This window comes from Trichosurus vulpecula, chromosome 7, assembly GCF_011100635.1.
Source record: "Trichosurus vulpecula isolate mTriVul1 chromosome 7, mTriVul1.pri, whole genome shotgun sequence".
NCBI lineage: Eukaryota > Metazoa > Chordata > Mammalia > Diprotodontia > Phalangeridae > Trichosurus > Trichosurus vulpecula.
In genome coordinates, this window is record NC_050579.1 from 33,623,982 (window position 1) to 33,636,270 (window position 12,289).

General features: G+C 51.4%; 1 protein-coding gene across 6 annotated transcripts in view; it reads right to left on the minus strand.

The window, feature by feature from the left end:
- Positions 1–1,422: 1,422 nt before the first annotated feature.
- The window catches only part of ABR (ABR activator of RhoGEF and GTPase), a 294,763-nt gene continuing 283,896 nt past the window's right edge, over positions 1,423–12,289 (minus strand). For all 6 annotated transcript variants that reach the window (XM_036766139.1, XM_036766142.1, XM_036766140.1 and 3 more), the window contains 4 exons: positions 10,455–10,589; positions 8,769–8,874; positions 6,494–6,641; positions 1,423–4,346 (listed from right to left, as the gene is read on the minus strand). In XM_036766139.1, coding sequence (XP_036622034.1) covers positions 4,257–4,346; positions 6,494–6,641; positions 8,769–8,874; positions 10,455–10,589 — 479 coding nt within the window. In that variant the 3' untranslated portion in view covers positions 1,423–4,256. The remainder of the gene's footprint in view (positions 4,347–6,493; positions 6,642–8,768; positions 8,875–10,454; positions 10,590–12,289) is intronic.

Sequence of the window (12,289 nt, forward strand, 5' to 3'; positions counted from 1 at the left end):
GAAGCAATTTGATTAAACCAGACAGGAGAATGCCCAGTGACCTGGTCTGGTAATGGGAAATGGCATTCCTTAAACTTGGCTTTGATATCTCAGGCAGTTATCCTGATGCTGGGATGGACTGGGTGGGGTCCCAGCTATGTACCCCTTTCCCTTCTCATCACATTGTACAGCTATCTTTGTTTTATCTCTTACCTGCTTTATCACCTTGATTTTTGCCCTCCTTTCACCAAAAAGCAGGAGTCAGAATTCACCCAAGTGTTTACAACTTGGGTGTGCATCTGTATCTAAGTGGTATTGTCCACGACCAGTAACACCCTCTTCTGGCTGCCTGTGTCTCTTGTCTCCTGTGCAGTGCAAGGTCCCGCAGATCCCCACAGCCTTCTGATAACGAATTTGATATAATCACTCTCCTAAGACCCCATGCGTGGCAGAACTGTTGCTATTGTCTTGATGTTTCTATTCTTAACAGTTCCTTTCAGGACAAACAAGTGCTGACAGAATGGTTCTCTCCATATGGGCACTTTGGGAAGCACCATAGAAGCAAGGAGTTTTCTAATCCTGTACAATTACCTGTCAGAACCTTAGGACACCACGCTAGCCAGCTTGAATAGTGGCCAGCCTAGCTGTGGCACATGTCATTATGAATGAGTCAATGAAGTGCTCTATTCCCCATTGCCTTTGGAAAGATGAGCTCTGTGGAAGCTGGTTCAAGAAACCGCGCATTGTCAGAATTGCCTCTTCAGTCAGAAGAGGAGATGAATGCTTTCCTGTTTTGGATGGCCAGATCTATAGTATGAGCTCATAAACTAAACACTAATTTGCAAAGACATCTGTTCCCTCTCTCCAGAATAAACATAGTGTTGGGTGAGCTTTGGCCTGGTGTGAGCCGGCATTAACCCTCCTGGCACCCATGTATGGGAGCCTGAGGACTTCACTGTATTCCAGTCCCTTTATGGACAAGACGCTCTTTACAGTAGGCTTGGCCCTTGCCAGAGAACAGCCTCTGTCTTGCAAAAGAAGATTTGGGAAAGAGAGAAAACCCATTGTGTATGCTTGAAAACACAAGATCTGCCTTTACCCACCATCCAACCACTTTTTGTGCTCCTTCACCCTCTGAACTTTTGGGGAATTGGCATCCTACCAGTGGGGACAAGAAGTCGATTACAAAAGCACCAGCTTTTCTACTGAGCCCAGGGTACCTGATGGCTAGCACCAACAAGCTTGCTCAACCAAGATCCAGAAAAGAGCTGAGGAGCCTTCTCTCCTTAAGCTTGACTCCATCTTTGACACGAGGGGGAGGTGTATAGCTGAGAAAGCAGCGTTCAGGAAACCTGCATCTGGATGCTGCTGACATAGAGAATTAAGGATTTGGATTCCAGGTCTTTCCTGGGCCACTGAGAATGCAAACATCCACACCACAGAGCTGTTTTGTGCAAATGTTGGGGCTTTGCATTTTTATTAACATTTTCCTCTCACATGGTTTACATCCATTTATAATAATCTACATAATTGAAACAACACAGACAAAAAAATATATCCTTACGAACTTATTAAAGTCAAATTATTAATGAACAGTCCTATCCTACCTGTATGCGCAAAACTCTCCAGATCTTCCAGGCCCCTGCATGGAAGTGGGCAAGGCGACATGGAGCCAGGGAGGGTACCTGCAGCCTGTTTTCTGGGCCCCTGTTGTTAACACTGCCTGTGCCACACAGCAGGCTACTATGGGTGGGGCCTGGGCTGAGCAGTCCCTAACTTGAGAAACCAAAGGATCTCCCTCTCGTACAGCTTTGTCCTGGCTTAGTACCTATCCTTTCTTCCCATTGTGGACTTGTAGATACATAAATATTTTTATTCTTTTACCTTCTCCTTAGACTCTTTTCTCTTGCTTTCTTGTCTCCAGGTGGCAGCAGCTGACCCCCTAAGAAGCCAGAAGCCGCTTCTCTTTTCCCACTGGCTTCTTGGGGGGGAGGGCGGGGGGCCTTGGGTGAGAGCACTCCTCTTCAGCTGCTGCCAGCCCCAGTCAAGCTTTCTCTCCAGCCCTGGGACTTGATTTGGAAGCCAAAGAAAGGGTCCATGATACAGGAGGCTAACTTTGGCATGCCAAGGCTACTGGGCAGCTGGGGCCTTTGGACTTGGGGATTTTCCTCTTCATCTGGTATTCTAGTACCTCTGCTGCCAGTGGGTCCCCTCTCCCATCACCCTTTTCCTTTCCCTGACATTGCCAGAGCGTGGCCATATCCAGCTCCTGGGCAAGGGAGAGAAAGGACCACAGAGGGAACTGCTTCTCACTGAACGGGCTGCATCTTCGGTGTGCCCTTGTTCAAAATTTGGCCCTGAGCACCAGCCAGGCAAGACTTCCAAGAAACCAGGAATAAACTGATGGCAGTCTTCTTCCAAATGTGCTCCAACACAGGGAGCCCCGCCTTTGTACAAGTTAACTCTATCATGTCATTGTGTGGATGGAAAACTCAATGGGCTGTACCCAGGGGTACAGACATGGGGATTTCCCTCCTCTCCCCAGCACTAGGTAGCTGGTCTCAGGTGAGTGAGAATCCAGCTTGCTCCCCATAAGTCATACTGTGGAGCTGCCAGTGTTTGGCTAGGTGGTGCCAATCGGGCCCTTGCCAGAACCAGGTGTGTGTCGGCCCATCTGAAGAGCAGTCCTCAAAGAGGCCAGATCGCTCCCTTCTTCCAACCCCCTTCCTGTAGCTGGGTGAGAAGGTCACTGCCAGAAGCCAGGCAGCCAGGAGAAATGGGATCTGAATGAACAGCACCATGGAGGCTGACTAACCATATTGCCCAGGCCTCCAGCTGTTCCTACCCCACATGCTCTGGCAAGGCAGGAGAGGGGGTCAGTGCTGTAGCTGACCTACCCCGCCCTGCTGGCTGGGGCGGGGGAGGAGGGGATTTCAGAGAGCCTACTTGATCTCCCTGAGGGCATAAGGGGCTACTCTGGCAGTGCCTGGCTGCAGGGCACCCAGGTCTAAGGCAAAGGTAAGAGGTAAGAGGTGCCAAGAGCTGGGTTCTACTGCCCGCTGAAGGCTTTCTCCTTTTCTGGGTACCTGGGCCAGTCCTATTTGTCCCCAGGGGAGACAGACCCCAGCAGGACAACAGTCCCTGCTCACAGAGCTGCCTTCTCTGCTCCACCTCCCACCCCTCCCCTTAGGGACCCCAGGGCTACCCTTGGTACCTCTCGCTCTCCAACCTGTGAACACAAAATGAGAAGTGGCCCAAACTCTTGTGTTTCCCTGGCATCAGAGATTTAGAGGATAGGAAGGAGCCTCAAGGTCTTCTAGTCCAAGACCTATATTTGGCAGATGATGAAACTGAGGATCACAGGGGAAATGACAGGGCCAAGATCACATACACCCTTGTGAATGAAGAGTTCCCCCAAGCCCTCTAGCTGGACAGTGGGTGACCCGCCATGAGTCTCTGCACGCAAAGGAAATAGAATACCAGGGAGGAAGGAACTGAAAAGCAGAGGAAGAAAAACCAGGTGATAAATCTCTCCTAGAGATGGGGTTATAAAGCAGAGAAAGGAAACAAGGAAGGACACTCCCAGGAAGAGAGATGCCCAAACAGCAGCTCCCAAGTTGTCCCTGGGTCCTTGCTCAGAGCCTGGGGGTCAGCGCAGCCCCATCTCAGGATCCGGCATCCTCACCGGCATCGAGGCAAAGTAGGACACAGCACCTCGAAGAGCTCTCCCAGACGGCGGACCTGGGCTGAGGCTTCACATGCAGGGAAGAGGGGTGGGAGTCGGTGGAGGAAGCGAAGAGGCGGGGCTTCTGGGAGCAGTGTCAGGAGAGGGCAGCTTGGCAGAAGTCACACAGAGCAAACGAAAAACCTCTGCATTTAGACTCGGAAGGAATGAAAATGCCGGAGGAAAGAGAAGCACAGAGCAGGCCGTCTGGGCCCCCAGCCTGAGTCGGCCACTACCTTTTCCTCATGACAAATATACACTGGACGATTCCTGAACACCATGGGGCATCAGACATGAGCAGAAATACAGAGGGGCGGGGATGGAGTACAGCGGGGCAACAGGTCCGGGGGAAGGACGAGGCCAGCTTTGTACAAGGCTGCACAGGAGACGCGCACATTCCAGTTCTCAGAAATCCGTTTCCCTTGTCTGGTCTGCTCCATCTGGTTTTGTGGGGTGGTCAGTCGATTGGTTTTTCAAGTCTGTGCTGAACCCCAGGGCCAAGCCAGGAGGGACTGGTGCCCCCGTGGTGGACCCCGCGCCACCCGTGCCTGTGCTAAACGTCCGTGGAGAAGTACAGTGTGTTCCGTTTTAGTTCCGCAAAGGAGATGGGAGGGTGCTGCAGATAATATAGAAGGACCTGGACCTGGGGAGAAGCAGAGGGGGAGCAGTGAGGGCTGGAAGCTGCCAGTTATCCTGTGGGGGAACCTCAAAATCCAGCACCATAAACACACCCTCCCCAAAGGAACCACAGGATAGGACCACAGGACCATACACTGAGAGCTGCTGGAGACCTCAGGGGCCTTCTAGTCCAACCTGGTTATTTTGGAGATGAGAAAACCCAGGCTTGGGGAGTATCAGCCATGGGGTTTGATCTCAGATCCTCTTACTCCTAGAGCCAGCGCTCGTAATTAATACATGCTTGTTGACCCACTGAATGGGTTGGGTTAGGAGAGAAGGCATCTCTGTTAGACAGCACAGCCTGAGGAGTCCAGGAAGTCTATTCCAGCTCTGCAGCCTGCAGGGGCAGGGTGGGCATGACTTGAGAGGCTGCCTCACACCACTCCTAGACAGGTCAACCTGACAGGAGCAGGAGCCTCCCAAGAGCTGGGATGGGAATCTGATCAATCAGCAAATATTCATGGAAGGGCCTGGCTCTGTACCAGCCACTGGTGCTAGCTGCTGGAACAACCGGATGTGGGGCCTTCTCTCATGTCACCTGGAGTGGTCAGCCATCCTGGGGAGGCAGCCATCCCTGGGACAGAAAACTGCAACCTTCTCCTCTGACCAAGGCTTGCTTTTTCCCTCCCCGCCCTCCCTCCCTTATTCTCAGGCCTTAGGGGAACTCAGGGATGAGTGACTCTAAGCCTGGGGTTCTTCACCCTATTTGTACCCTGGACCCCACCCCCGCAGTCTGGTGACACCCACGGAACCCTTCCCAGAAGTAGTTTTAAATGTGTAAAATAAAACACAGAGAATTACAAAGGAAACCAATTACAGTGAAATTGTTTAGAAATATGTACACACACACGTGTATGTACACAGGTATATACACATGCATATGTGTATGTATGAGCACACATACGTATGTGTATAGAAGTGTATTATATATGTGTGTGTATACGTGTGTACAAACATGTGAACAAGGTTAGAATTGATATCTTGCCCTCTCAATGGGTGGGGTAAGGGCAGAAGTGAGGGAGAGAATTTGAAATTCAAACTTTTTTTATGTTTAAAAAAGATTTTGAATGTAATTGGGAAATATTTAACAAAATTAGTTAATATATATATGAACATATATATATATATATATTTTTTTTTTTTTTTAAAAAGGTGGCTTGACTTCTGCCTGGATGGCCCACTTCCCTACTGTTACAGATTAGGGAAGCTTTGAGATGACTGGCCCTAAGTGAATTCCATGTGGCTTCTCTTTCACAGAGGACAGGAGCACAGAATCATGGGAGCTGAAAGAGACCTTAGGGGCCACTGAATTCAACCCCCTCATTTTACAGATGAAGAAACTGAGGCAGAGGGATTAAGTGGCCTGCCCTGGGTCCAAAGCCAGTGTCAAACCCGTCTTCCCTGACTCCAAGGCCAGCGTGCCTTCAGTCATTCTGGGGGTTGGGGTTGCAGGATGTGGAAGACAGAACCCTAGCACCAGTGTAGGGTCCTGGGGAAAGCCTGCCTATTCTGAGGAGAAGACCTCTAGTCTCTGCTTAAGCAGCCTCTTGCCCCAACAGCCCCAGCACCGTGGGGGTGGGGCATCCTACCAATGGGCTTCAGCCAAGGTCTCCTGAGCCAGCTGTAGGGAAGCTCATGGATTGAGTCATCTCTCTCAGGCCCAATAGTGATTGCCAGCTTTTATACAAAGCTTTACGGCTTGCAAAGTACTTTACAAATGTCTCATTGGCTCCTCCCACCCCTGAGAGGCAGGTGCTGCCATTTCTCAGATGACTTAATAGATAAGTTATGTGACTTGCCCAGGGTCACACAACTAGTCACTGTCTGACTTGAGATTTGCACTCAGGTCTTCCCAAATTCAAGTCCTCAAGGAGGCAAGGCCTCTACCAGAGCGGATCTTGAGAGCTTCCTGAGGCACTAAGAGGCAATGCTGTGTCACACAGCCAGGATGTGTCAGGGACAGGATTTGAACCCGAGTCTCTGGACTCTAAATCAGGCCCTTTATCTCCTGAGCCACCCTCACCCTCTGTTCTTTCTCCTCAGGAGGCAGGCCCTCTCGGCTCCTGATCCCCCTCTGCCAGTGGGAGACAGAGGCCCCCACCTGGTGATTACCTGTGCCATGACGTCATGAGACCAGATGTCTGAGGCCGAGGTCAGGTGTCCTTTGCTCTCCACCTCAGAGGGTCTTAGTAATGTCGGGCCAAACACAGTGGCCAGATTGTGAAGGGACATTTTGTTGATGGGCTCCTTTTCAGCAACCCTGGGGGAGAGGAGGGAAGGAAGAGAGTCATTTCTGGGACCTCTAGAGGAATTGCCAAGCCTGTCCATTCCCAGCTCACCCCTTGCCTGGGGGCCTCCCTAGGAGGCCCAGGAGCTCAGATCCTTTGGAGGATGGGCCTTGAGGGCATGGCTAATTTCTAGACTACAGGTTTGGGCCTTGGCATCTTCCAGGTCGTCTGTCTAAGCCCCCATTTTATGGAAGAGAAAACTGAGGAATTTGCATCACAGACTTAGAGCCAGAAGGGACCTTACAGTTTACTGAGCCCAGCCCTCTTGGGATGATATTTTTTTAAACATATCAGGGAGAATGGGAGCCAAGGAGGTGAACAGATCTGCCCCAGGCCACTCCACCTGACTCCAGGGTGGCTCTCCATCTGTTCCATCCCTTCTCTGCTTCAGTACAGTCACTGCAGGAGGAAACAGGGTCCATGGAGGTTGTGACTTGCCCAGAGTTCATCGTGTCAAAGGTGGGATTTGAACCTTGACCCTCTGACACCGAAGGCCATTCAGTCCAACCCCCTCATTTCTGGGAGGTCAGGAGTGGTCAAATGCAGTTCACTCAGCTAGTTAGGGGTCAATGGGCAGAGGAGGGGGCAGGGCTTTGAGAGAGGGAAGCCACTGTGGCTTTGGGTTGGAGCTCCCAGAACTGGAGGCAGCCTCTCCTAAAGCCAGGGGTATAGGGTTTGTCCCTCTTCCTGCTTCCAGATGACTGATGCTCTAAGCCTGCCTTGGGTTTTCTCCCCGCCCTCCTTTCTCTTGCATAACTGGCCAGATGTACTCGCTGTGATTTCTCCCTGTAAACAGCAGGTATTAGCTGCTGTCTGTACCCAGTGCCCATGCAGTCCTCGCCCCCCCCCTTCCCCCCCCCCCCACTCCCCGCCAATCTCCACCCCACACAGTTATCTAACAAAGAAACCTGTTCCTGGCCTGTCCTCAGCACCAGCACCCCAATGCCACTTGAGAAGTGCCTGCTGGAGCTGTTGCCAGCCTGACCTGCACTCACAGATGCACCTAATCCCTACCAGGACCACCATCTTCCTTTGGGGGGAACCCACAGGCCCTGCCCAAATGGAGCAGTCCATTGCCTTGGAAACAGGCAGGAAAACAGGGCCATGTCAGGAGGCAGCTGTGCAGGCCTCCTCCGCCCCCAACCCACACAGAAATTGATCCTGGTCCAGGAGACCAGATGTGGGAACAGGCTGTGCCCGGTTCTCAGGGTGGAAAATCTAATGGATTTTCCCTTTGCCCTTCTTTACGGATGTTCCTGCTCACTCTCCAAACTGTTTGGGAACTGGATGGGACTCTGGTGCTGGCCAAACCAGAGGGGAAAGTGCCTGAGGATGGGAGGAACGTGAAACCTGAGCTCACTCCCAGCTCCATCTCCTACTCCTCTGTCCCCTCTGGAGGTGTGGGAAAGCCCCAGCCTCCTGAACAGTCAGCTTCTGCTCTGCCTGAACCAATATTCACCAAGGCAAATTCCCGGAAGCCAGAAAACCCAGACCTCAAGGAGAACAGATGGAGGGGGGATGGGATAGCTGATGCCACAATTCCTGAGAAGTGCAATCCCTCTCTCCAGCCCAGGAGTGGGGAACCTGTGGCCTCGAGGCCCCATGCGGCCCTCGACTAGGTCCTCAGGTGCGGCCTTTTACTGATCCAAGTTTTAAGGAACAAATCCTTTTAAGGGGATTTGTTCTATGAAGTTTGGATTCAGTCAGAGGGCCAAACCTGAGGACCTAGGGGGCCACAAGTGGCCTTGAGGCTACAGGTTCCCCACCCCTGCTCCAGCCCATGTCCCAGGGCTGCCATCTAAGTTCACAGGCTTGCTAATCAAACTGGAAGGTGAAGGATCTTGAGACTGTAGCTCTATAGCTGGAAGGGACCTCAGAGGATGCCCAGGGAGGTGACATGATTAATCTGGGGTCACAGAAGCAGTAAGACTTGAACGCACATCTGAGTCCAGAGTCAGTCTGTTCTCCAGCCTCCGTGGGGTCACGGTGACTGAGAGGTTACCAAGATCACACAGAGGTTTAGCCTCTCCCGATGGGCAGTCCTACCAATTCCAGGAGCCCCTTGGGCAAATTCCACCCCCCCACACACACCTCTTTACCTTTTCAAGTGTTCTAGCAAGAAGAGGAAAGTGATGAGGTTGGGATCAGGAAGAGTTCGGAGAAGGTGCATCATACAGTTTTCCTTGGCAGCAGGATCTGAGAGGGCTGGAGACAGGAGAAAGCGGGTCAGCAAGTGAGTGAGCTCATCAGGACAAGGTGTGTGCCAAGGCCTCACCTCCAGAACCTATGCTGTTGTCCAGCTGAGTGACTTGAAGGAACTGGGGTGGGGGGGGGGTGGATACCCCCTGCTATGCCCAGGACAAATGTGATCATCCTCTACTCCTCCCCAGGAGGGGAATCGCAGCTCCCTGGACAGATGACCTCACGCTGGACCCTTGGACTTAGAGATTTGTTAAGTCTTGAATCAGCTGAAAGAAGTGACCTAATCAAAGTCCCTCATTTTACAAAGAGAGAAACTGAGGCCCAGAAGGCAGCCATCAGCTGATCCAACCTGGACACCAGCCCTGACCAGCCATCTTCGTGTCTCCAGGGAAGACATAGAGAAAGAAAAGAGAAGGCATGAGGGGCAACCAGGGAGAGTTCACTGCTTTCCAATCAAACTGGGAGGACAGAAGCATTTAGTTTTATATCCCCGGCTCCTGGAACAGTGCTTAGCACTGGGTGAGCCCCTGATAAATGCCTTTTCATCAATCCATTCTTCATTCACTCATCTCCCCCAATGTGCACCTTGGCAGCTGACAAAGCCTGTCCACCTTTTACCTCCCCTCACCTTCTCCACAGCTCCCTCTTCCTTTGTACCCAGCCAAAGATGGTGTTTTTGTTTCCTGTTACTGTTTTTAATAAAGCAGAGCTGCAAGGCTGGAGGAGGAAAGGCAAACTACCTCACCAGAGCTTGGTGAAGGGGTCCCTCTTCTCTCTAAAATGAGACAAATCTTCAATCTCTCTGTCTCATTGAGGAAGGCGGTTGGGGGTAAAGGGACTGAGTCCTAGAGGTGGAAGCGGGCAGCCAAACCCATGAGCTTCTTTCACCAAGGGCTGCTTTAACTCTGATGGTCCCTGCTGAGGGCAGAAGGGTCAAGAAGGTAGCCCATCCTTGAATGGTACAGCTGAGGGCAGAGAATGCTTTTTCTTTAGTCCCTCTGGCAAATGGGATTGGACTCAGAAAGCCAACCTAAGGTGTGCTGATCAGAGAGCCTCAATACTCTGAAAGTTGTGAGTAAGAGTGATGGTGTTAGAATAAGAATGATAGAGGGCTGTAGGGAGAGAGCATGGACACAGGATGGAAGGGCGGGGAGTAGATGATAGGGCTAGGGGGTCAGGCCTATGGGTCAACAGCCACAGAGAACCATAGAGGGAGTACTGCCTACCATAGATCACACAACAAAAACCAAGTCTAAGCTGTTTTATCAGGATCACTTATGTTCAAAGACCAGCCCTGTTCTCCTGGGTACTGAGCACTATCGAACAAACGGCCTGGGGTCAACACCATTATGGCTTGGAGGTTTCTAGTGGATCTGGGAACTCAAGGCATCTGGGGCTAGAAATCTTCCTCCTCCACAACCTGAATGAAAGGAAGGGGCAGCACTAATAAGCAGCCATGTGTTCCTGTGCCTTCCTAAATGCTCCCTAATCCCAGGGATCACCTGGATAGGAACCCCAACTGCCGGCCTTTCGCCTGACAGAGAGCCCCATGGGAGCCCTTGGGAACCCGGCGCAAGTCTCACCGATGCCCTCCATGAAGGCTGGATAGAGTCTGTCTGTGAGGAGGGGCTCCGGGAGCTCCCGGAAGTACAGTTTCAAGGTCCCCGCAATGGCATTGACGTCCATGTCACTTAACATCACCAGCACATCCTTATTGTCTGCAGAGGAGAGGAGATGAGTGGGGATTAGTCCCCCCATAGAATCTTAGGGCTGACTGCTGGGAAGGCAGCCAAGCCCTCCTGATAAGGGTTCCTCTGGTCTCTATCTCAAGACTCCCAGGAATGGCAAGCACACTGCCTACCAATTTTGGAGAGCTGCAATTGTCACAAAGTTTTTCCTTATCCTGCCTAAAATACACCTTGGTGGAGTCAGCAAAATCCCTCCACACAGCTGAAGACTGCATATGTTGTCTGATCTTCTGTTACCATTTTTTTTTTTTGCCAAAATCTGCTTTGTGGCAGTTTCTATCCATTGGTTAAATTCTCCTCTCTAGGGCCAAGAAGAATAAGTTGAATCCTGTCTCCCATACAGTACCTCACTTATTAACACACGCATCTTGGCAGCTTTTCAAACTCCCTCCCTCCTGTCTCAGGGCCCAGGGGTTTCAGAGCAGTTCCCTCTTTCCCCAAAAGTGACAGGTACCATACCACCCTATTCTATTCATGCTGTGCTAAGAAAACTGTCAGAAGGATCTTTCCTGCAGGCCTGGTCAGGGGCCATCGACATGGGAGTTGGCTAAAAGCTGGCATGAAGGGCTTTCCTGGTAAATGGTTTCTTTACTCAGACAGGGCCCTGGAAATAAAGGATCATAGACTGAGAGCCGGAAGGGACCTCAGAGACCCACTAGTCCAACCTGTCACTTTACAGATGGGGAAACTGAGGCTGTGAATCACTAGGCAACTGAGGCCAGGCCTGAAAGCCAGCCTTGCTCTAGGCAGCTGGGGGCATGAGAGATAGAACATGAGATCTGGCAGTCACGAAGACCCGAGTTCAAAGTCCTGCCTCAGACATTTTACTAGCTGTGATCCTGGGCAAATCACAGCCTTTCACAGCCTTGGTTTCCATGTCTGTACGTGAGATCATAATAGTACCTACCTTCCAGGATTATTGGAGGGATCAAATGAGATGACGTTTATAAAAAGCAGAAGTCCTATAGAAATGTTAGCTCTTCTTCTTTTTATTATTATCACTCTATTTCCTGTATATTACTGTCTCTCCAATATCCCTGTTAAGGATAAGGCAGGGCCAAGACAGATCCACGGAGATATCTGTGATGTGGCCCTGTCAGGAGAAGCTTGGGACTCATCAAGTCCTGACTCAGCCATGACAGGGGAGGGGGTACTATGGGGCTGCAATCTGGTTTACCTTGTCCATGGATCTCTTATGTGGAGAGTGGAGAAGGGGATCGGGGAGAGAGAAAAGTCAATTCCACGATCTGGAGCTCTGGGGCCGTGTTAATACTGTACAGAAGGCTCTGTCCTCACTGACAGTCTCAGTTAAGCCCCTCTCTGGAAAGCTCGGCACATTTTTTACACCTAAAATCATGTTCAACCAAGCCTCGGTTTTCAGGCCACGAAGAGAAATCTGGGCCAGGAACAATCAGCTTTGTGCCAGTATCTCCCTCAGCCTCCTGGCCCCATCCTGCCCCCTCCATTCTCCCAACCTTTCTCTCCCTACCCACTCTCACTGCCCTCCCCCCTTCCCCCAAAGGATGACATCTTCTGTGCTGCCAAAGGCTGCCATCAGGGCCTCTGCCTCTTCCAGGGTGGGGGTGGGGTAGAAGGGAAGGGCCAGGGGGAAAGTTCAGGCTGGTTCTTCAGGAGCTGTCCAGCTCAGCCTCTAAGGGACTGGCCTGGTC